The 25728-nt window shown below is 42.6% G+C and overlaps 1 protein-coding gene across 3 annotated transcripts in view; it reads left to right on the forward strand.

The window, feature by feature from the left end:
- The window catches only part of LOC132898583 (cytochrome P450 4F3), a 59127-nt gene extending 34608 nt beyond the window's left edge, over positions 1 to 24519 (forward strand). For all 3 annotated transcript variants that reach the window (XM_060940295.1, XM_060940296.1, XM_060940297.1), the window contains 8 exons: positions 893 to 1014; positions 1737 to 2019; positions 11177 to 11243; positions 13679 to 13808; positions 17326 to 17459; positions 21762 to 21826; positions 22454 to 22536; positions 22621 to 24519. In XM_060940295.1, coding sequence (XP_060796278.1) covers positions 893 to 1014; positions 1737 to 2019; positions 11177 to 11243; positions 13679 to 13808; positions 17326 to 17459; positions 21762 to 21826; positions 22454 to 22536; positions 22621 to 22798 — 1062 coding nt within the window. In that variant the 3' untranslated portion in view covers positions 22799 to 24519. The remainder of the gene's footprint in view (positions 1 to 892; positions 1015 to 1736; positions 2020 to 11176; positions 11244 to 13678; positions 13809 to 17325; positions 17460 to 21761; positions 21827 to 22453; positions 22537 to 22620) is intronic.
- Positions 24520 to 25728: the final 1209 nt, after the last annotated feature.

The following is a 25728-nucleotide window of genomic DNA, read 5'->3' on the forward strand; positions in this document are numbered from 1 at the left end:
AACTTCCGGCTTGATTACATCAGCATTCGAAAGAGGGCGTGCACGTCTTTTGACAACGTTGGCAGATGTCGGTCACTTTGATTTCCACTGTACGTTTTACTTCCGTCCTACGATGTCTCGCACAGGTCTCAACGAATCTCGTTTACAGCCGTTGCCTTGACATAGAGCATATTTCAAACACTCATAACTTGCTATAGCAGTGACAAAATAGCTATCAAAAATGCATTCCTGTATTTAATAAAATGAGAAATAGAATTTTGATAATAAAAAAAAATGTGCCTTCAGTTCTCCTTTAACCTTGTTAAGTAAGGATTTCCAATACCAGGCAAAAATTTGGGCATGCCTAATTTGGACTCTGTAGTAATCCATATTATGTAAAGAACAGCTCAACTATGTAAAGAGACACGGCATCCATCATTACTTTAAGACATGAAGTGACTTTTAATTAATAAAAATATAAAGAAAAAATACTGAATTAGACGGTGAGTCCAGATTTTTGACTGGTCCTGTATATCAGGCTTTCAACAAATTAAAATTCTCATTCACAACTCCGTACTTTAATTGAACTTCTTCCAGGCACCCCAGCTCAGGATCGAACCCAAGTATAATTTTCCAAACATAATTTCTGTGGATTATGCTCCCACAGTCCAACCACATGTGGATTAGGTCAACTGGCTGCCCTAAATTGCCCATAGGTGTGAATGGTTGTTCGTCTCTGTATTATCCCAGTGATAGATTGGTGACCCACCCAGGGTGAACCCCGCCTGTCAAACAAAGTCAGCTGGGATTGGCTCCAGCTTCCGCTTTGACCCTGACGTATAAGCCATAGAGATAATGGATAAATGGACAGATGGATGCTTTGTGACAATTCTTGAATTCCTGTGCTGTTTAGGAGAAATGGCGCAACCTGCTGGCAGAAGGAAAGAATGATTTTGACATGTTTGAACATGTGAGCTTGATGACACTTGACAGCCTCCTGAAATGCACTTTCAGCTATGACAGCCACTGCCAGGAGTGAGTGGAGCTCTGTCAACACACACACACATTTAGACCCTACTGTATGCGATGGACGCATGGACTTTAATGCAGGCTTGTAGTACTTGAGTCCAAGACTCAGACTCGAGTCTGACTTGTGACCTAATTTTAAGGACTCATGACTCGACTTGGACTTGAGCACTGATGACTCGGACTTGTACATTAACTGCATTCGGACTCATAAATTGGAGATGAGGACCCTGATTTTTTCTTGATTTTTTGTTATATGCCATAATAATTTTGGCGTGAGATATTTATATCTATATTAATTTTTATATGAATTTCGTGCAAGAGTGTCACACCTGCGCACCTTTGCACGTGCATCAGATAGACTCTTGGGCACGCTCTGGACAGCACGCACTAAGCAGACTCTCGCACATGCGCCGTAAACGGTTTTACATAAAGGCAGCAACAGCCACTGTCAAATGGTGCAGTTGGAGTCTTGTTCTCAGACTCGACGCAGACTCGGATCAATAGTGGACTTGACTTGGACTCGACTTGAAATTTTCTTTAATGACTTGGACTTGACTCTGACTTGAACACTGGGGACTCGAGACTAGACTCAGACTCGAGGTTTAGTGACTCGACTACAACACTGTCTTAATGATAATAAAGCAATGACGTGGTGTATACATAATAGTCACGCATGTTCACACACTCTTTACATATTTACACGTGTTTCGTGTGTAATTCTCTGACAGAAAGTCAAGTGAGTACATTTCTGCCATTTATGAGCTGAGTGTGTTGGTGGTGAAGAGGCAGCGCTACCTCCCTCATCATTGGGACTGGCTGTATAAGCACTCCACAGAAGGACAACGTTTCCATCGGGCCTGCAAAATCGTCCACGACTTCACTGCCAGAGTCGTTCAAGAACGCCGTTCCCAATTGCTCGATCAGGGACAGACAGAGAGCTCCACATACACAAGCACGACAAGCAACAAGAGGAGAGCAATCGACTTTATAGAAGTCCTGCTTCTGTCAAAGGTGAGTGAGTGATTTCAAACAAGCATTTACAATGATGATTAATTTGGTAGATGCTTTGATCCCAATTCAAACTGAATCCAATCCAAACATAGAGATGTTAAAGGTGATGATGCAGTGTGTTGGATTGGTGAAACGTTCGAGAAGATGAAATGACCAAACTCTGAAAACAAGAAGACAGAGTGCTCAGGATTTTTTTTAAAGGTGACGGCAAATGTTGTGATCTGAATCCTACCATATATAAAATACTAGGATTAGGACAATTAAAGGTGAAATGATAAATGACTGGTCAATCAACTGAGACTGCAGTCTTGATTTTGAAAGTCTTGGTTTGCTCATATTACCATAAGACCAAGACATTATTATGTTTCACTGTGAAGATAATTCAACCAATATAATGCAATCAACAGTCATAAAGAAACATACAGTGCAACAGGAAAGCTAAAGGCTTCCTCCACAATGTTAAAATTAGAATCCATTGAATTCATCCATCCATTATCTGTAGCCGCTTATCCTGTACAGGGTCGCAGGCAAGCTGGAGCCTATCCCAGCTGACTATGGGTGAGAGGCGGGGTACACCCTGGACAAGTCGCCAGGTCATCACAGGGCTGACACATAGACACAGACAACCATTCACACTCACATTCACACCTACGGTCAATTTAGGTGGTGTTTACATTAGACCGTATCCGTATCGTTTTCGTTGCAGATGCACTGTCCGTGCACATTAAAACGCCGGGAAACGACTCCACAGGCGGAACAATTTGAATCTGCCAGGGCCCACGTATTCAACCCAGTACGTATCTGATCCGGTGCTGTGTAAACATTGAGGAACGAGGATACGCAATGCTGAGCTCTAGCTGACGTCGTCATTGGACAACGTCACTGTGACATCCACCTTCCTGATTCGCTGGCGTTGGTCATGCCACGTTGGTCATGTGACGCGACTGCTGAAAAACGGCGCGGACTTCACTTCCTGCTATTTGTGTGTGTACGCGAATCGTTTTAAAAACGTGAATCTGATGATCCGCTGATTCGAAATAATGTAAACAGGGCCTTAGAGTCGCCAGTTAACCTAACCTGCATGTCTTTGGACTGTGGGGGAAACCGGAGCACCCGGAGGAAACCCACGCGGACACGGGGAGAACATTCAAACTCCACACAGAAAGGCCCCTGTCAGCCACTGGGCTCGAACCCAGAACCTTCTTACTATATGCTAACCACTGCACCACTGTGCTGCCCTAAGTACCATTAATATAAGTTACATGATGTAGTTGAATCTACAGCATCTTGCAAAAGTTTTCATCCCCCTTGGTGTTTGTCCTGTTTTGTCACATTACAAGCTGGAATTAAAATGGATTTTTGGACGGTTAGCACCATTTGATTTACACAGCATGCCTACCACTTTAAAGGTGCAATTTTTTTTTATTGTGACACAAACAATAATTAAGATAAAAAAACAGAGATCTGGAGTGTGCATAGATATTCACCCCCCAAAGTCAATACTTTGTAGAGCCACATTTTGCTCCAATTACAGCTGCAAGTCTCTTGGGGTACGTCTCTATTAGCTTAGCACATCTAGCCACTGGGATTTTTGCCCGTTCCTCAAGGCCAAACTGCTCCAACTCCTTCAAGTTAGATGAGTTGCATTGGTGTACAGCAATCTTCAAGTTATGCCACAGATTCTCAATTGGATTGAGGTCTGGGCTTGATTAGGCCATTCCAAGACATTTCAATGTTTCCCTTTAAACCACTCCAGTGTAGCTTTAGCAGTACGTTTAGGGTCATTGTCCTGCTGGAACGTGAACCTTCATCCCAGTCCCAGGCTTTCCTCCAGAATTGCCCTGTATTTAGTGCCATCCATCTTTCCTTCAATCCTGATAAGCTTTCCTGTCCCTGCACATGAAAAACATCCCAACAACATGATGCTGCCACCACCATGCTTCACTGTAGGAATGGTGTTCTCAAGGTGTTCGGTTTGCGCCACACATGGCATTTCCCGTGATGGCCAAAAAGTTAAATTTTCGTCTCATTTGACCAGAGAATCTTCCATGTGTCTGGGGAGTCTGCCACATGCCATTGGGCAAACTCCAAACATGTTTTCTTTAAGCAATGGCTTTTTTCTGGCCACTCTTCCATAAAGCCCTGCTCTTTGGAGTGTACGGCTTAAAGTGGCCCTATGGACAGATTCTCCCATCTCCGCTGTGGATCTTTGCAGCTCCTTCAGTGTTATCGTTGGTGTCTTTGTTGCATCTCTGATTAATGCCCTCCTTGCCCAGTCTGTGAGTTTTGGTGAGCGGCCTTCCCTTGTCAGGTTTGTAGTGGTGACATATTCTTTCAATTTTGCTATAATGGATTTAATGGAGCTCCGTGGGATATTCAAAGTTTGGGATATTTTTTATAACCCAACCCTGATCTATACTTCTCCACAACTTTGTCTCTGACCTGTTTGGAGGCTCCTTGGTTTTCATGTTGCTTGCTGAGTCTTGTTGCAGAGTCAGGGTCCTTCCAGAACAGGTTGATTTATACAGACATCATGTGACAGTTAATGTGACCGGCCGGGCTCAGCCCGAAGAGGTGACATGGACCCAACCTCCTGTGGGTTCACCACCCACAGAGGTAGCAGTAGGGGGCTGGTGCAGTGTGGATTGGGTGGCAGTCGAAGGCAGGGGCCTCGACGACCTGATCCCCGGACACAGCGGCTAGCTGTTGGGACATGGAATGTCACTTCGCTGGGGGGGAAAGAGCCTGAGCTTGTGCGGGAGGTTGAGAGGTACCAGCTAGAGATAGTCGGGCTCACCTCCACGCACAGCTTGGGCTCTAGAACCCAGCTCCTCGAGAGGGGCTGGACTCTCCACTTCTCTGGAGTCGCCCATGGTGAGCGGCGGCGGGCTGGTGTGGGCTTGCTTATAGCTCCCCAGCTCAGCCGCCATGTGTTGGAGTTTACCCCAGTGAACGAGAGGGTCGCCTCTCTGCGCCTTCGGTTTGGGGAGAGGGCTCTTGCTGTTGTTTGTGCCTATGGGCCGAATAGCAGTGTAGAGTATCCAGCCTTCTTGGAGTCCCTGGGAGAGGTACTGAGGGGTGCTCAGACTGGGGACTCCATTGTGCTACTGGGGGACTTCAATGCTCACGTGGGCAACGACAGTGACACCTGGAGGGGCGTGGTTGGGAGGAACGGCCTCCCCGATCTGAACCTGAGTGGTGTTTTGTTATTGGACTTCTGTGCTAGTCACAGTTTGTCCATAACAAACACCATGTTCGAGCATAGGGGTGTCCATAAGTGCACATGGCACCAGGACACCTTAGGTCGGAGGTCAATGATAGACTTTGTTGTCGTTTCATCTGATCTCCAGCCCTATGTCTTGGACACTCGGGTGAAGAGAGGGGCTGAGCTGTCAACTGATCACCACCTGGTGGTGAGTTGGATCCGCTGGCGGAGGAGGAAGCTGGACAGACCTGGCAGGCCCAAACGTATGGTGAGGGTCTGCTGGGAACGTCTGGCCGAGCACTCTGTTGGGGAGGTCTTTAACTCCCACCTCCGGGAGAGCTTTTCCCAGCTTCCAGGGGAGATGGGGGACATTGAGTCTGAGTGGACCATGTTCTCTACCTCCATTGTGGATGCGGCTGTTCGGAGCTGTGGCCGCAAGGTCTCCTGTGCCTGTCGTGGCGGCAATCCCCGAACCCGGTGGTGGACACCGGAAGTAAGGGATGCCATCAAGCTGAAGAAGGAGTCCTATCGGGCCATGTTGACCTCCAGGACTCCTGAGGCAGCTGACGGGTATCGTCAGGCCAGGCATGCTGCAGCTCGGGCAGTTGCGGAGGCAAAAACTCAGAACTGGGAGGAGTTCAGGGAGGCCATGGAGAAGGACTATCGGTCGGCCTCAAAGAAATTCTGGCAAACTGTCCGGCGCCTCAGGAGGTGGAAGCAGTACTCTGCCAACACTGTTTACAGTGCGGGGGGGGAGCTGTTGACCTCGACTGGGGACATTGTCGGGCGGTGGAAGGAATACTTTGAGGATCTCCTCAATCCCACCGTCATGTCTTCCATTGAGGAGACTGAGGCTGATGACTCAGAGGTGGACTCGTCCATTACCCAAGCCGAAGTCACTGAGGTGGTTTGCAAGCTCCTCGGGGGCAAGGCACCAGGGGTGGATGAGATCCGCCCTGAGTATCTCAAGTCTCTGGATGTTGTGGGGCTGTCTTGGTTGACACACCTCTGCAACATCGCGTGGCGGTCGGGGACAGTGCCTATGGAGTGGCAGACTGGGGTGGTGGTCCCTCTTTTTAAGAAAGGGGACCGGAGAGTGTGCTCCAATTATAGGGGAATCACACTTCTCAGCTTCCCAGGGAAGGTTTACTCCAGGGTACTGGAGAGGAGAATTCGACCGATAGTCAAACCTCGGATCCAGGAGGAACAATGCGGTTTTCGTCCTGGTCGTGGAACACTGGACCAGCTCTATACCCTTCATAGGGTGCTCGAGGGTTCATGGGAGTTTGCCCAACCAGTCCACATGTGCTTTGTGGATCTGGAGAAGGCATTCGACCGTGTCCCCCATGGTATTCTGTGGGGGGTGCTTCGGGAGTATGGGGTTCGGGGCCCTTTGCTAAGGGCTGTCCGGTCCCTGTACGAACGGAGCAAGAGTCTGGTTCGCATTGCCGGCAGTAAGTCAGACCTGTTCCCGGTGCATGTTGGACTCCGGCAGGGCTGCCCTTTGTCACCGGTTCTGTTCATAATTTTTATGGACAGAATTTCTAGGCGCAGCCAGGGGCCGGAAGGAATCCTGTTTGGGAACCACAGGATTTCATCTCTGCTTTTTGCGGATGATGTTGTCCTGTTGGCTTCTTCAAACTAGGACCCCCAGCATGCACTGGGGCAGTTTGCAGTCGAGTGCGAAGCGGCTGGGATGAGAATCAGCACCTCCAAGTCCGAGGCCATGGTTCTCGACCGAAAAAGGGTGGCTTGCCCTCTTCAGGTTGGTGGAGAAGTCCTGCCTCACGTGGAGGAGTTTAAGTATCTCGGGATCTTGTTCACGAGTGAGGGAAGGATGGAGCGTGAAATCGACAGGCAGATTGGTGCAGCCTCCACAGTGATGCGGTCGCTTTACCGGTCCGTCGTGGTGAAGAAGGAGCTGAGCCAAAAGGCGAAGCTCTCAATTTATCGGTCGATCTACGTTCCGACTCTCACCTATGGCCATGAGCTTTGGGTAATGACCGAAAGAGCAAGATCGCGGATACAAGCGGCCGAAATGAGTTTTCTTCGCAGGGTGGCTGGGTGCTCCCTTAGAGATAGGGTGAGAAGCACAGTCACTCGGGAGGAGCTCGGAGTAGAGCCACTGCTCCTCCACATCGAGAGGAATCAGCTGAGGTGGCTCGGGCATCTTTTTCGGATGCCTCCTGGACGCCTCCCTGGGGAGGTGTTCCAGGCATGTCCCCCCGGGAGGAGGCCCCAGGGAAGACCCAGGACACACTGGAGGGACTATGTCTCCTAGCTGGCCTGGGAACGCCTCGGTGTTCTTCCCGAGGAACTGGCCGAGGTGTCTGGGGAAAGGGAAGTTTGGGCTTCAATGCTTAGACTGCTGCCTCCGCGACCCGGTCCCGGATAAAGCGGAAGAAGACGAGACGAGACGAGACCTTTAAAGTGGTAGGCTTGTTGTGTAAATCAAATGATGCTGACCTCCAAAAATCCATTTTAATTCCAGCTTGTAATGTGACAAAACAGGACAAACACCAAGGGGGATGAATGCTTTTGCAAGACACTGTATTCTGAAAGCTACCATGACACATATATTTAATATAAAAGAATTATATTTAATATACACAATATGGGTGGAACAGTGATGTAGTGGTTAGCACTGTTGCTTCACAGCAAGAAGGTTCTGAGTTCAAACCTTGCTGTTGACTGGGGCCTTTTTTGTGGAGTTTGACAAATATGGCTACAGAGTTTTATTTATCATGACATCAGAGATGAACATAAACGTAACAAAAATAATAACAGAAAGTTTTAGTTTTGCTGAAATGCCATGTTTGCAGCTCTCAGGGACGCCGCACCAGAGTTACATTGTGTTATATCTGATGATATAATCACGGGCGCAGATAGAGGGTGGGACAGGTGGGATTCGTCCCACCCAGATTTAAATTCACCTCGTTCGGTCCCCCCCACTTATAGGGAGGAAAAAACGTCTATGCTGTCTTTCTTTGCATAAGGCAAACCTCACGGAAAAATCAAAAGACTAATTACCATTCAGTTTATTGAGGTGCACAGCAGTACATACATAGTTGCAACAACTCACATAAAACAAAACAAAGACTGATATTCGGTTGGTTGAGCTGTGCAGACTGCACAGGTTGCGAGCTCGAGCTTGGTTGCTATGGTTACCCACAACAAGTTTGACAGGCGTATCGGGGACAGCTCCTAGTTCAGGACCCCAACACGGCATGATGAAGGGTGCCAAACCGAAAAGGCAGAAAACGATTGCATCGTTTTTTCAAAAAACAACGACTGTAAGTAAACTGTGCCTTACTTTATCATATCACCTTGCAATTTTTTAATAGTCTGTTCAAAGTAATGTCGTAGTGAAAGTAAAATCGTACGGAGTAGAGATGCCTTTCTGGTAGCCTCCTTCTTTCGGTGGTAGCCTGTAGATACAATGCTCAGAAGGCAGTTTTAATGTTTAATCTGGCGTTCCCTGCCATAATTTCAGCGAGCATATTGTTTCATAAGGAAACTTTGCGAAGAGTTGTTGACTGACTGCCGCTCACGCAACACACAGGCATAGTTAGAAAGTCAACACATGTTGACAACACATGTTGGGGGTGGGGTTGGGGTTGGTTTGCTGGCAGCTTTGTCCCCCCCAGTTCAAAAAACGTATCTGCGCCCCTGGATATAATGCGGATGCGGAATGGAAGACAAACAATTCTCCCTATAACAAGTCAGTGTGCCATGCCATTAAAATAATTTTGAAGCTGATATTTTAAGGTAAAAATCAAACCTAATATTGTTTTAATGTTGTGTTTAATCTTTTTTGCAATTGAAATGTATTTTTTTTTCTGAAATTATCATCACTGAGCTTGAAAGCTAAACTGAACCTATCCTCAAGCAATAAGCATAAGTTAATATTCTCAGGAGCATGCTGAGGCTCCCGGTCTGCCACGCTACTCAAGCAGAGCTAAACACAATGAATCAAGCAGAGAGAGTCAGAGATAATCAACCCTGCAATTACACCAATTATAGACTAATCACAGTAGGAAATGGTCACAGTTTCCTTTTACTCACTTTGCCTCAAAGCTAAGCTTTGAATAGACCTTTCAAGTGTGAGTACATAATTTTGTGAAAGGTTATGTAGGAGAGACCTCCATAACCTTGTGATTAGTGAGAGAGAAACAATCCAAGGTGAGCTCCATTCAATTTGTATCAGAAGGGAAAAAATTCTGTTCAAAGGATGAAAAGTGAAAAAATAAATTCATGAATGTGAATTTTAAAAAATCAGTTGTGCGTTTATTTTCTCTTTTCTGTTTTATTGAAACCAAAGTGCTGCTTTTATGAATCGCTCCAGGTGAAGTGTCTGAGAGATGTTTTTTGTTAGTCTTTATAATGTATAGTATACTTCATCTGTCAATCATACACAGGAAAATCCTAATTATGCTAATTTTATGAAGCTTAATCTGTGAGTGTGTAATTTTAGAACAAATGAATAAACGAGATAGAGACTGTGACCAAAGTCACAATAATCTGCACTAGCTGATACAAACCAGGACGTCTGGTCACCGTACCCTATAGATCCAGAACAATAAGAGATAGAGAATGACGCTTAGTCAGGGCTCGACATTAATGCTTGTCCGCTTGTCCGGGACAAGTGATACTTTATGTCGGACAAGTTCATCGTCTCAGTTATTTGTCCGATCGGACAAGTGCCAAAATACGCCGATATTCAGGTTACATATCAAATTTATCAGTTTATTCGCATGATTTCCGAAGCATCTCACTCGACATATTGTTTTGATGAATCACCGGATGTTTCTATTCGGAAAGAGCGATGTGCGCATGCGCAATATTCCACTTGCGAAACCCGCCAATACCGCTTCGTGTATTTGAGCTGAAAAGTAAACGGTCGTTTATGATTGGTTTTAATCGTGTCATACACGTGGATTTGTTGACATTTCTGTTGGTGGGATCATTATTCAACTGTATATTTACATTGAGTATGTGGTAATTTCCAAATCTTTGAATTGTTGTTGATGGTGTTCATTATAAAAATTTAGACATTTAGAAAATGTCCCTCCTGAAGTTCGGCTTCACAAAGAAGTCTAGTGAATCCGAGGTTATTTTTTGTGATATTTGTTACTGAACTGCAGAGTACTGATCTGTGTATATATAATGGTTAGTGTTTCTGGATCTCATAGTGTAGTATTTTGTTCTTAAAATTTTATGTTCATAATTTCTACTCTATTGGAATATATTGCTTCTGAACTTCAGCATAATAATTGGTGAATTATGGTATCAATCAGTCTGTTTTACTATATTTTTGAACTTTTGCCTCAGTATATCAAGTATTGATTACTTTTGATTCATAGATATTATGCATATGTATGTTGTGAATTCGGAAACAAATGCAATAAAGATTGTTGGGTTACAAATAGTTTATTTATGGGGGGGTTTCTCAAATATTTCTTCGGACAAGTCAACTTCACATTCGGACAAGTAAATTTCCTTTCAACTTGCCCGACAGGACAAGTGGTTTCAAGAGTTAATGTAGAGCCCTGTTAGTGAGGAAAGGTTGCGCCCTGTTGCCCTGAACAAAATGTAAAAAACTGATTGAGAAAATCATGAAAATTGACAGTTATAAGTGATTGAAAAAAAGCCCGTTTTTCTTGGATCAGTGATCCAGATCAGCACCAAAAGTCATAGCAATGTAATTCAGCCCAGAGGTATTCTTCATGTGAAAATTGGTGATTGTTTGAAAACTGAGAGAGAAATAGCATCCTAAAAAAATGTTATGAGAATAATAATAAGAAAAAGAAAGTAGAAAGATCCTGAGTGAGAGGAACAATTTGTGCCAGCGCTGCTAGCACAAATTAATTATCCTAGATACAGTCTTTTAAATAAGAGTAGCCTGTTTGAGCCATGACTAGTCTAATGTGTTGAACTGATATTTTCTGGCAGGATGAGAATGGAGAAGGACTGTCAAATGAGGAGATTAAAGCACAAGCAGACACATTCATGTTTGCAGGTAACGTGCTGTTTTGCATCATTACACTGGTTTATACACTGCCTGGCCAAAAAAAAGTCTCCATTTGGATTTAATTAAGCAAATACTTAAGAACTTTTGATTGGATAATTACTGCAGTGATTAATGTTTCATCTAGCAACGATTCTTTAACCCGAACTGATGCAGTGAGTAGCTTCTCATTTCTGAAACAACCTTGTCGGAAGATGTATCCTGTGCTCATGGAAAAGATGTTACTATGTTTCAGAAGGTCAAATTATTGGCCTGGATTAAGCAAAGAAAACTAAGGAGATTGTTGAAATGACTGGAATTGGGTTAAGAACTGTCCAACGCATTATTAAACCCTGGAGGATAGAGATGAACCGTCAACTTCACAGAAGAAATGTGGTCGGGGGGGGGGGCTCTTGACTGACCATGATCAGAGATCACTTAAATGCTTAGTGAAGTCAATTCATAAAAAATCAAAAGTAGAACTCACAGCTATTGTCAGTAAGAGCATTGAAACCAACAGTGCTAACCAAACCACAAACATGGCCACTAATGACTACAACGACCAAGATTCGCAGTACCCCCTGTCACCGGAGTACTGAACTCAACTGCTTGTCATTAGGTCAATCACCACTATGCTACTTAAGCCCCTGTTAGACTTTGCCTCATTGCGAAGTATCGTTCTGCTTTCTCAGTCCATATCGAGCCTTTGTATTCCCTACTTGATCTCTCGTTATTTGACTCTCACTATCCTTCCCACATTTCCTCTTCCTGGTTTTGTCAATGTTACTCTGTTTGCTGATCGACCGACCCTTGCCCGCCTACTGACTATGACTTCTGCTTTGCGATTTGGCTCTATGCTGTTTGTTCATCGCTTCTTCCTGCGATTACATCTGTAACTGCCTGCACTCTGACAGCTATGTGTAATCATGAAAATAAGATAATTTTCATACATACAACGTGACGAGAAATTCACAGGATTGGGACTAAACAGCTATGTGTCCATAAGAAAACCATTTGTTAGTGAGACAAATCAGAAGAAAAGGCTTCAGTTTGCTCAGGAACATCAAGATTGGACTCTGGAGCAATGGATAAAGGTCATGTGGTCTGATGAGTCCAGATTTACCCTATTTCAGAGTGATGGGCGTGTCAGGAGAAGACAGGAAGCTCATGAAGCGATGAACCCATCATCCATCATGCATAGTGGTTACTGTAAAAGCCTCTGGAGGCAGTGTTATGATCTGGGGTTGCTTCAGTTGCTCAGGTCAAGGCTCAGCAACATTATGGGGCAATAAAATAAAGTCATCTGATGACCTGAATGTACTGAATGACCAGGTTATCATCACATCAATGGATTTTTTCTTCCCTGATGGCACGGGCATAAAATTAGTGCCCAGATTGTGAAAAAGTGGTTCAGAAAGCATGAGAAATCATTTTCACACATGTATTGACCACCAAAGAGTCCTGACCTTAACCCCATTGAAAGTCTTTGGGATGCTGGAGAAGACTTTACAGAGTGGTTCGAATCTCCTGTCATTAACACAAGATCTCAGTGAAAAATTAATAAAACTCTCAATGGATTTGGGAGTGAGTTGCTGCCCCAAGTGAAGGAGCTCAGGTATCTCAGGGTCTTGTTTATGAATGATGGTAAAATGGAGCGTGAGATGGACAGGCGGATTGGGGCAGCATCAGCAGTAATGCGGGTGTTCTACCAGACCGCCGTGGTGAAGAGGGACCTGAGCCAGAAGGCAATCTACGTTCCAACCCTCACCTATGGTCATAAGCCTTGGGTAGTGACCGAAAGGATGAGATCGCAGATGCAAGTAGCTGAAATGAGCTTTCTCTGTAGGGTGGCTGGGCTCACCCTTAGAGACAGGATGAGGAGCTCAGACATCTTGAGGGATCTCGGAGTAGAGCCGCTGCTCCTTCATGTCTAAAGGAGTCAGCTGAGGTGGTTCGGGCATTTGATTAGAATGCCTCCTGGGCGCCTTCCTTTGGAGGTTTTCCGGGCACGTCCAACTGGGAGGAGACCTCGGGGTAGACCCAGAACACGCTGTAGAGATTATACTGTATATCTCATCTGGCCTGGGAACGCCTTGAGATCCCCCAGGAGGAACTGGAAAGTGTTGCTAGAGAGAGGGACACCTAGAATACCCTGCTTAGCCTGCTTCCACCACGACCCGACTCCAGATAAGTGAAAGAAAATGGATGGATGGAACTATGGATGGATGGAACTCTGGATGGAAATAAATTTTGTGATGTTGCATACAGTTGCTGAAACAATGCCACAAGGAATGTGCACTGTTATCAAAGGTAAAGGTGGTCCAATGAAATATTAGAGTGCATGAGCTTTTTTTCTGGTCAGTCAGTGCATTTTCAATCACAGAAATGTGACTGTACAAGGAAAGGAGGATGTTCTCAAGGAAGTTTGTGTCCTCTTTCTCTCTTAGGTCATGACACAACAGCGAGTGCAATTTCCTGGGTTCTGTATAATCTAGCCATGCACCAGGAGTATCAAGACCGCTGTCGTTCTGAGATCAATGCTCTTCTTGAAGGCCAAGACACTGACGAGCTTGTCTGGTTCGCAAGTCATTTATTCCTCTGAAGTTCTTCTTATTCACCTTTGTCAATTTTATCAGCAGCAATGAATAATTCATGATGCGTCTATTAATATTATCTTCTGTACATTATTAAAATATCGTCAGGAAAATCTGACATGGTAAAAATGTTAAAGGGTTCAATTTGTTTGCTGCGTGATTTATTCGATAGTGTAATTTATTTCAATCATCCATAAATAATGTAAGCGTACTGGTATATACTGTCAGAAGCAGGGGTACAGTAGGAGTCTATTTCTGTCCTCCAAGGTAGAATCTACACTATTGTACCCCTTAGGGCTCATTACTGGACCTCAAGGTAACTCTGTGTACCTTTTTAGGGTCAGAAAGGTACATTTATGTTCCCAATCAGTATATAAAGGGTACAAATACTGTAAGTACCTTAGAGGGTACTGTACCAGTGAAAAGTCGGTGTACCCCTAAAGGTACAATAATGTACTTTATTTTCTGAGAGTGTAGAGTTTAGGGATAAGGCTCCTACTCAGAGATCCAACAGTGGGTCATGGGATTTTAACTCATGATCTTTTGGTCTCTTGTGCAGAGCCTGAAGCACTACTCTGTGTAAGGTTAGGATCAGTAAATCTGTCAGAGTCAGGAACGAATGTAAGCTGATGAAGAAAACAACACTGTATCTATCAAACAAGATGAGAAAAACTAGAAGAACTTGAGGAACACTGCTTAGTATCACATTAAAGATTTGTTCCACAAGGGTTTTTTTTTTTTCTTTTTCTTTAAGTTCTACCCAGATACTCCTTTACTGCTGACTTGGAACTGATCCACTTTTACTACCTATCATGGACGACTTTATTCGCTGTACCTCTGGCTGACAAATTATGACTGAATTTGCGTACAAAATTCAAATCCTTCATCATCAGTTCTTCAGCAGAGAACCATCTTTTTTTGGTGGAAGTGCAGCACCAATTTGGAATAGAAAAGTGTGATGATTGTACACATTATACAGTACTGTACAGAAGTCTTAGACACGTAAAGAAATGCTGGAGACCAAAAATGGCTTAAAAATAATGAAATGAAACGTTTCAACATTAAAAAATACTATAAACAGTAATCAGTAAGCCAGAATAAATGAAACAAAGTCAATATTTGGTGTGAGACGACCCTTTGCTTTAAAAAAAAATGAGTGCAGTTTTATGCGGAAATGAGCTGTAGGTTTTACTGAGCATCTTAGAGAACCAGCCACAGTTCTTCTGGACACTTTGGCTGTCACACTCGCGTCTTCATTTTGCACCAAAACCCAGCAGCCTTCATTATGTTTTCTTTTTTCATCTGAAAAGTGCTCTCTTTTGGAATATGCTGCTCAGATACAAACTTTTTTTTTTTCTGTAACATTTAATTTTGTGCTGGAAAATTAATGTTTGGAACTCTAAAATGTTTTTGTAATGTTTTGACTCAATAATGTAGAAATCATAAAATAGAAACCTTGCCAAAGTTTGCATGAAAAAAAATGGGGGGTTAAGACTTTTGCATAGTACTGTAGCTCTGATTTAATGTCCCACCTTATACCGCAACACTGCTGAATTTGGGGTTCTGATTATTCAGAAGGTGGCGACAGTGAACAACAGTTTATAGCCGTTATATTCAACAGTTATTCCATGAAATCGAGTTGTACATGAGCTGATAGTTGATGAGGCGCATAGCACCAAGTCGGCTATAAGCCATGTACAATGAGATTGAGTGGAATAACTGTTTTATTCTATCCACATTCACTGGATTTTGAGAAACAGAGCATTTTTATTTTTTGCAAATTCGATAAATAAAATCTTTATACAAAACGTCCGACAAAATAATTTCCGCTTTGGCGGACTTCTTAAAAACCTATTGATGGCTGCACGGATTGACTTTAGTGTTGTTTTTTTTGTAGAAAGTGCCGTCTTGCTGTCCTGACATAGTATGGAATAGCTTTCAACATTTATTTAATATTTCCTTGGACATTTCAGTTCTGTAATTTTCAAACTTTTTTGAGCTTTTGAACCAGTCTAAAAAAATTCAACACATTTTAACACTGAAAGATGAAGAATGTAAACAAACCAGTGAAATGACAGGAGCAGTTTGTGAAAAACGCTATAATAATAATTCTTGAAAAATAAAAAAGACACATTCTTGGCCATCATATACTTTCATTCCATATTTTGTTGCTTTTTTTGTATTTTTTAGGGCTTTGTTTTCGAGTACAGTTTTTTTATTTCGTCCTCGGTTGGTTCAGCAACACGCGCCGCCATTTTGTTTTTCTCTACTCATGGTATATGAGCTGATATCCTAGTAGTAGAGTAGCCAATCAGAATGTGCGATTGCTCATATCCAGTGAATGTAGATAGAATAATGTAAGGTATACTGTATGTTCCACAACATTAAGTGTATAAATGGATAGAAGTATGACGAGTAATTCTTTAATAAATGTAAAAATGAATTATTTGGCAAATTGCAGTGGTGTAAGAGGAATAAAACACTTTAGGGCGTGCGATTACTGAAAAGTATTGCAGCACAAAGAAAAGTGTTTTATTTCTTGCTTAATAAACTAAACCTGGATACTGAACCTCTCAGAATGAGATGTTTAGAGACATTTCACGAAAAATACAGATTTTATCCAAATCAAATGCATCACTCAGATATGCAAACCACTTCATCAATTAGAAGGCAATTCATGCATTTATCAGTTCGAGACTGGACTATTGTAACGCCCTGTATGTTGGCCTCAGCCAGTCTTCAATTTTACGTCTTCAACTTGTACAGAACGCTGCGGCCCGATTTTTAACAAGCACGTCTAGACGTGAACACATTACTCCTGTGTTGTCGTCACTCCATTGGCTTCCAGTCCATTTTAGAATTGATTTTAAACTTCTGTTGTTTGTTTTTAATGCCATCAATGGCCTGGATCCCTCTTACTTGTCTGAGATTTTAACTATTCGTGATCATGGTAGGGCCCTGCGTTCTTCGGGTCAGCTTCTGTTAGAAGTTCCAAGGTCGAGCTATAAACAGTGGGGTGATCGTTCTTTTGCTGTCGCTGCTCCCAGACTGTGGAACAATCTGCCCCCCGACATTCGCACCACTATTGATCCCGGCCTTTTTAAATCAAAGTTGAAGACCTACTTTTTTAGACTGGCATACAATCCTGACTAGGGGAGTCTTGTTTTTGAGGGGTGCTTCGTTTCGTCTGTTTTATTTCATGTACTTCTGAAAGGCTTTTGGTAATCTGCAGCACGGTGGCACCTTCCGCAGTCAAAACCTGTGTTTTTATGTGTTTTGGTGTTCTGTTTTATGGCTTTGATGTAAAGCACTTTGGATACCTTTTGGTTATTGTAAATGGCTATATAAATAAAATTTGATTGATTGAATTAGACCTCAAAATAAAATATAAAGATGAAGAACGAAGGTTAATATGATGGATGATTTATACACTGAGACTGTTTCTGTTTAACATGTCTTGTTTGCTATGGAGATTATTTCTGTATTTTTACTGAATTTAGGGAAGACCTCAGTAACCTGACCTTCACCACCATGTGCATTAAGGAAAGTTTGAGGCTTCATCCACCCGTTTTGGCTTTAACCCGATACTACTCTCAGGATATGAATGTTCCTGGGGGATGTACCCTACCAGCGGGTAATTAATCACTTATTAATGTTTTATAACCTTCATAGCAAGTGTGGACCTTGATATACAAATCCAGTTGACCCCATTTTCACTCTGTCTTTATCCACAACTATTCATCTCATCTCATTATCTCTAGCCGCTTTGAAAACAGTCTAACCTTTCATTATGCCCCACTGGCTGAAAGGCCTGGAGGGGGATTATGTCATGGTGATTTCCGTCCATCCAAACCATCCATCCGTCCATCCCAGGAAGGGTGCTCACCTTCTGAAATCAACTCCTCTCACAGTTTGTGAAGGAATTTCACGAAACTTGGCAGGATTCTTTGTTATATGTCGACACTATGCATATTTTAATTTTGTTAAATTCACTCACATTTTACCAGAGTTACAGCCCTTGATTAACAAAATTATACTTTGACACTTTCATGAGAGTGTTTTTTTTTTCCTTTTGAAATCAACTCCTCTCACAATTTTTGGAGGAATTTCACCAAACCTGGTAAAAGGCATTATTTTATGTCAGTAGTACGCATCTTGTTATTTTGTTCAATTCGGTTGCATTTTACCAGAGTTACAGCCCTTGATTAACAACCTTGTACTTTCACAATTTCATGAAGGTGTGCTCGCCTTCTGACATCAACTCCTCTCACAATTTGTGGAGGAATTTCTCGAAGCTTGGCAAGAAGCCTTGTTATATGATGGTAATACGCATATTGCGATTTAATTTGGTTTGTGAAAATTTTACCAGAGTTTTGACCCTTGATTAAATAACTTGTTCTTTGACAATTTCATGAGGGTGTACGTTCTTCTGAAATCAACTCCTCTCATAATTTGTGGAGGAATTTCACCAAACTTGGCAGAAGGTTTTGTTATATGACAGTTATACACATATTGAAATTTCGTTTAATTTGGGCAGATTTTCCCAGAGTTATGCCCTTGATTATTAACAAACTTGTACTTTGGCGATTTCATCAAGGTGTGCTTGCTTTCTGAAATCAACTTCCCTGGCAATTTTTATCCCCCGCTGGCCGAAAGGCCCGAAGGGGGATTATGTCGTGGCGATGCCCATCCATCTGTCCCGGGAAGGGTACTCATGTTCTGAAATCTACTCCTCTCACAATTTGTGGAGGAATTTCACGAAACTTGACAGGATTCTTTGTTATATGTCGGTAATAAGCATATTTCAATTTCATTCAATTTAGTTGCATTTTACCAGAGTTATGGCATCGTTGCCAGCGGGGGATATTGTGCTCTCAGAGCACTCTTGTTTTTAATTGTTGTGTGTAAAATTCATCTCATCTCATTATCTCTAGCCGCTTTATCCTTCTACAGGGTCGCAGGCAAGCTGGAGCCTATCCCAGCTGACTATGGGCGAAAGGCGGGGTACACCCTGGACAAGTCGCCAGGTCATCACAGGGCTGACACATAGACACAGACAACCATTCACACTCACATTCACACCTACGGTCAATTTAGAGTCACCAGTTAACCTAACCTGCATGTCTTTGGACTGTGGGGGAAACCGGAGCACCCGGAGGAAACCCACGCGGACACGGGGAGAACATGCAAACTCCGCACAGAAAGGCCCTCGCCGGCCCCGGGGCTCGAACCCAGGACCTTCTTGCTGTGAGGCGACAGCGCTAACCACTACACCACCGTGCCGCCGTGTGTAAAATTTTAGAATAAATCAACATTTAATGCCTCACTTTCATCCAAAGTGATTTAAGCCTATTTGGACTCTATATTAGGACATATAGATGCTACAACAGCGTATGGCCCATTCTATAGTTGCGGGTACGTTTCAAGTGTTGAAAGAAAACAAAAAAATTGGTATGATTTTTTTTGCATTAAACTTTTTATTGTCATAGAACACACTTCAAATTTATCAAGTATTTTTCAAACCTGAAACCTGTAAGACTTTAAGGATTTATTTTTAAAAAATTCAGAAAATGTATTGTTAAACTGGGCAATCCATTAACAAAATTGACAATAACAGAGTTGACGTGTTCCACCATTTTGTGTCTTGACTCCACATGCTCACCTCAAACTAGCGACCACATGGCATGTGTCAAAAAAAAAAACCAGAATTTAACAGATTTTAATCATATTGTTTTTTTTTTTTTTTTTTGGGGGGGGGGGGGGGGGGGTTAATGAGTGAGAGTTTCATTCCGATATCACAATAACAGAGCTGACAAATGTGATAATTAATCTCCTGTTGGTATAAGATCCTCAACATTTTGTTCAAATTAATGAGAGAAGAAACATAACAGACATCACTGCCTTTCTGAACTTTCCCCACCAGAAGAAGTGACATCACTCGGTGCAGGTGTCATGCGTATTATTAAAAGTCTTTGTGGATTTTATGCAATTAGAGTTAACAGAGTTGACAAGAACATTGGAACGGGTAAAAAATATTTTTTTTATTACTGAAATTTCACATAATACATAAAATAGACTTTCTATGCAATTGATTTGATACCAGTTAATAGAATAAGCCCAAAAAAACCAGATTGTTCGACTGAATCCCGTCCTGTTTATTGGAGTTGAATGGATGAATCCAGAGTCAAAGACAGCCAAGAATGTGGGGGGAGGGGTGGGAGTCGTTTAGTTAATGTTTTATGGATAAATTGGGTCTAAAATTTACATCAAGCATCGCTATTGGTGAATGTTTGTCATAATTTGCACTATTGTCCAAAACTGATTCAATAAAGATTTATTTTGTGGAAAATAACAAAAGGTTTATCTCAGAGATGCGAAATGTACTGTGAATTCTGGAATGACCCATATGCTTTACTCTGAATTCTGTTTTTATTGTATTTTATTGCTTGAGACAACCCTCTATGCAGAGGTGGACAGTAACGAAGTACATTTACTTGAGTACTGTACTTAAGTACACTTTTTGAGTATTTGTACTTTACTTGAGTATTAATTTTTTTGGAAACTTATGACTTTAACTTCACTACATTTGAAAGGCAAAAATCGTACTTTTCACTCCACTACATTTCTGTCAAGGTCCTCGTTACTCGTTACTATGAAGCGGCTTTGAAAGTGGATGCTTTTTTCTTTTCTTTTCTAAAACGTGATTGTTTTTTTCGCAGGAGACACTGAGAGCCGATCAGTAATCACTAGGGTCACGTCACGTCCATAGACTGGATAAAATCAAGATGAATGATTTCTCTGCAGCGTTATTTAAACACGATCAGTTGATGGCAGAATGGAAGGAGGCGGTTCTTCTGGGGAATGCACGCACTCATGGTCCATGAACCCATGTTTCAGTTTTCTGAAAGGATTAAAGATTCGTTTCATTTGAAATGTTTGCTTTGTTTGCCGAAAACAAACCAAATCTCAGCCTACAAAAACGCGCCATCCAAACTACGGAAGCATATTGAGGAATGTAAACGTTTTATTCCAAGAGAAAGCTTGCAGTGAAGTTGTCTGTGCTTTTAGAGCTAGCTATAACGTTGCAATAGCTATGCAGTCTGGTTAGTCAAATGACTTTCTATGGATTTTTCCGCCAAGTTGCCATCGCCTTGTCCATGGCTAACGTTTACACATTGCGAGTTAACTTGGACACTATTAGTTAGCATGTAAAAACAGAGTTACGCTAACTTGAATAACGTTAACTTATCTGAAGTCCTTTCAGAAATATGTTTTAGCATAATCTTGCCAAATAAACAGAATGTAGAAATCTTTTTTTTTTAGTAGCATTAGCTACCCAATATGATTTTGAGTTTGAAAAGAGTTTGCTAGCATGTCAGGTGGAGTTTCACTGACTAGCTAGCTTAACGTTAAACCACCATGATGCACAGCATGCGTTCATTTTGTGAATTCACATTTCCGTCTTTGGTAACGGCGTTAGGTTTTGTAAGCATTGTGGCAATAATACAGCGATGCGTTGACAGAAAATGTACTTTTAATACTTAAGTATTTTTAAAAGCAAGTACTTCAGTACTTTAACTTGAGTAAAATTTTGACTGGACAACTTTCACTTGTATCGGAATAACATTTGACCAGTGGGATCTGTATTTTGACTGAAGTAATGAAGTTGGGTACTTTATCCACCTCTGCCTGGATGTCATCCACATCTCTATTCCCTCACTCATGTACTCCTTTATGTTTAAATTATATTGACCACAAGGGGGAGCTATAAACACTTAAATAGCCATTGGGTGCCTGGAACAGTGGTGCTTTATTTTACTACTGTGAGAGACACTGCAGTCGTTGTCTTTAACTCAGGCCTTTAGTTAAACTCGGTATTTATAAAGGAAGCACCGTGATTTGCAATGCAGTTGATCATATATTCTCTTCCTCACAGGAGCTCTCTGTCTGGTCAGTGTTTATGGCACCCATCATAATCCAGATGTGTGGCCTGATCCAGAGGTGAGCAGTTCATTTTAAGATTGAAACAACACAGAGAACTTCTGTTTGATGTAGATTTCTCTTATCATGCTATCTCTGGCTCTCAAACTGTTTTTGAGAGCGGTTTTTAAAGTCCATTCAGATTTAATATTTAAAAAGCCCGTGAAAAGGTCAAGGTCATCATTAGGTCACATGTCATGGTGAGACGAGATGATGCTCATGTCACTCTACGATCAAAGGTTTGATGGATGATTTACATAATTAGAGCATCCAGCAATTCATATGATATGATATGATAGAACTGGTTCAAAAGGGGAAGCCATGGCCTAATGGTTAGAGAAGCAGCTTTGGGACTAAAAGGTTGCCTGTTTGATTCCCTGGACCAGCGGGAATGGCTGTGTATGTTGTACTGTACATCGCTCTGGATAAGAGCATCTGCTAAATGCCTGTAATGTAATACGATTCAGTGTGTTAGCTTAAGACAAACACGCACAGAAGCTTCACTGGGACTGACGTGCATAATAGCCACGCCTTCTTTACTGAAATTGACTGGCACAGCGGCCACACCTCCCTCAATGGAACTAACATGCAAATACATCCTTCTCTGGGCCTGTTTCAGTTAATGAGCATTAACACTGTTTCTTGCAGGTCTATGACCCCATGCGATTCGACCCTGATAAGCAGAAACAGCGCTCCCCATACGCTTTCATTCCCTTCTCTGCTGGACCAAGGTGAGGTTTCTGATTCTTAATCATGCAGCTGCACACACTCACACACTTGTACACAGCTGATCTGCAGTGTGTCCTGTGTTGCAGGAACTGTATCGGGCAAAACTTTGCCATGGCGGAGATCCGTGTGGTTCTGGCACTCACTCTGAGAAGATTCAGGGTCCTTCCAGGGTCCAGATCTCCACGTCGTCTTTATATGCTCACAATGAGAGCAGAGGACGGGTTGCCTCTAACGCTGGAACCCCTATCACCACTGCAAAGTTGATCAAAACACACACACACACAAGCCTAGTAGCATTTTACCCATTTGCAAATCAATAAGTACGTGATCCTAAATTTTGTCATTATTTTCATTGCTAAGTTCTGGAAGACACAACTCAGAATGAATCTGCTTACTTTTTTATCGACCCAACTGAATAGAGAGATATGGGTGGAGCTAGAGATGCAGGTCATTCATTGGTCAACAACCATCCATAAAGACCAAACTCAAAAATCGATTCAGTACAATTTTAAAAAAAAATGCATTGTTTATATTTATATATGTACTGTACATCGGAAATTTTATACGTATATAGTTTGATGATACATCATTTTAGAAATTAAAAATAAATTCTTCCATTAAAGGTCCACTATGTTGGATTCAACCAACTGAATGCCCCTCCAGTACTCCCCCTTTCTAAGAATGTATCAGAACGTATGATGGCCGTCTGGTGCACATCAGCACTTCCAGTAGAGGCTTTGCACTGTCACATGACCCCATAGCAATGCTAACTATGCCGCCATGACAGGAGGCACGCTTGTAGTGCTTCATTCTGACGAGTTAGTTATTATTGATTGGTAGGGAAAGGTTTTACTGCATTTTTGGATGTGCAAATTGTTTTGAATGAAACAAAGACATCAGATTTTTTTTTAATTTACCAAAAGTAATTCATCATCAGGGAGAAAAATAGAGAAAATTCTAAATGTAGAAGGGAAAAATGGGGGGGGGGCATTCAGCAGGACTCGGTGTCGAATGGAGAGGTCAAAAACCCTGTAGCATGCTCACTTCATTTCCACAAAGGGAAGAATTTTTTTTTAAATCCATTTCACAACTTACCTGATGACTTGTCCAGGGTGTACCCCGCCTTTCGCCCGTAGTCAGCTGGGATAGGCTCCAGCTCGCCTGTGACCCTGTAGAAGGATAAAGCGGCTAGAGATAATGAAATGAATGAATGAAACTTCAGCGCAGTGCTCATTCTTATACAGTGAAGTGAACATGAGCATCGACATAGCAGCTCTGCACAGCCTCACCTTCACTGAGACTTAAAGTGCATTTACATTCAGGGATCCTTCAGAGGGCACTGTGCGTTCGCTTGGGAGCCAGTCATTATGGGGAACACCTGATGATGATTTGAGTGCAGTCAGGACACGCGTTCAAGGACACAGAGGCTTTGTGAAGTATTATCACTGTCACATTTGTTTCTAGCCATGTTTATGACTCTGCTTTCAGTTTCATTTGTCTTTTTGTAAATATCACGCCTGGTAATAAACACTCTTCCTGCACTTAGATCCATCTGCCGTCACATACCTGACAGAATACTTTGCAAAGTTTCTGTGAAAACAGTGTCCTTATACATGCATGCTGATTGCACTCAAATTAGCATCAGGTGTTTCCCATAATGACTGGCTCCCAAGCACGTGCACAACGCGCTCTGAAGGATCTCTGAATTTCAACGCACTTTTTAGTTTCAGTGAAGGTGAGGCTGTGCAGAGCCGCTGTGTTGACGTTCATGTTCACTTCACTGTATAAGAATGAGCACCGCACTGCAGTTGTGAAATTAATTTTTTTTTAATTCTTACCTTTGTGGAAGGGCGGCACGGTGGTGTAGTGGTTAGCGCTGTTGCCTCACAGGAAGAAGGTCCGGGTTCGAGCCCCGTGGCCGGCGAGGGCCTTTCTGTGCGGAGTTTGCATGTTCTCCCCGTGTCCGCGTGGGTTTCCTCCGGGTGCTCCGGTTTCCCCCACAGTCCAAAGACATGCAGGTTAGGTTAACTGGTGACTCTAAATTGAGCGTAGGTGTGAATGTGAGTGTGAATGGTTGTCTGTGTCTATGTGTCAGCCCTGTGATGACCTGGCGACTTGTCCAGGGTGTACCCCGCCTTTCGCCCGTAGTCAGCTGGGATAGGCTCCAGCTTGCCTGTGACCCTGTAGAACAGGATAAAGCGGCTAGAGATAATGAGATGAGATGAGACCTTTGTGGAAATGAAGTGAGCATACCATCAGGTTTTTGACCTCTCTGTTCAACACCGAGTCCCGCTGAATGTTTTTTTTCCCCTTCTATGTTTATAAATTTCTCTATTTTTTCCCCCAATGATAAATTCAAAAGTCAAAGTCCTTCCTGCACCATTCATGGCGCGTTTGGCAGTGCCGATCTCCATTTTGGTGCCTTCGGCCTCTCGCCTATATTACATAGCTAGGGTTACAGTGGGGGGCTAGTCCTCTGGTAACCGCGAGAGTTTGACTCCCCACTCACACCTGTATTGCAGCGTACCTTGCCAGATGGAAATAGGCACCATTTTCATGATGGTCTTTGGTATGACCCGACTGTGAGTAGAACTCGTGATCGAGAGGCAGACACGCGAACCACTAGGCCACTTGCCGATGATAAAGTACTTTGGGTAAATTAAAAAATCTGATGTCTTTGTTGCGTTCAAAATGATTTGCACATCCAAAAACACAGCAAAACCTTCCCATACTGATCAATAAGTACTAACTCATCTGAATGAAGCACTACAAGCATGCCTCCTGTCATGGTGGCGTAGTTACCATTGCTATGGGGGTCACGTGACGGTGCAAAGCTTCTATACGTACATTCACGCTTGCTTGCTTTTTCTCGTTCTAAATAATAAGCTCCTCCCAAATTTTCCAAAATTTGGGTTGAAAAATGCAGCACATTCATGCGTAAGGTGACCCAAAAGAAATTGCATGCAGTTTTATGTCCTTCTTTCTTTCCTCTTGCTTATTGACAAATAAAATAAAAGTTACTTCATAATTTTACAGATGTGATTCAGTGGCTCATGATTATTATTTTTTTTACTCTATACCTTCCCATTTGTCACAATTATAACCTATAATCAAACATGTTTTTGGTAACGAAACATTTTTTTTTAACAGACGTACTGTAGTTTGTCACTGGCATGCCCAAGGAGTAAAATTTG

The sequence above is a fragment of the Neoarius graeffei genome, chromosome 14 (assembly GCF_027579695.1).
Source record: "Neoarius graeffei isolate fNeoGra1 chromosome 14, fNeoGra1.pri, whole genome shotgun sequence".
Classification (NCBI taxonomy): domain Eukaryota; kingdom Metazoa; phylum Chordata; class Actinopteri; order Siluriformes; family Ariidae; genus Neoarius; species Neoarius graeffei.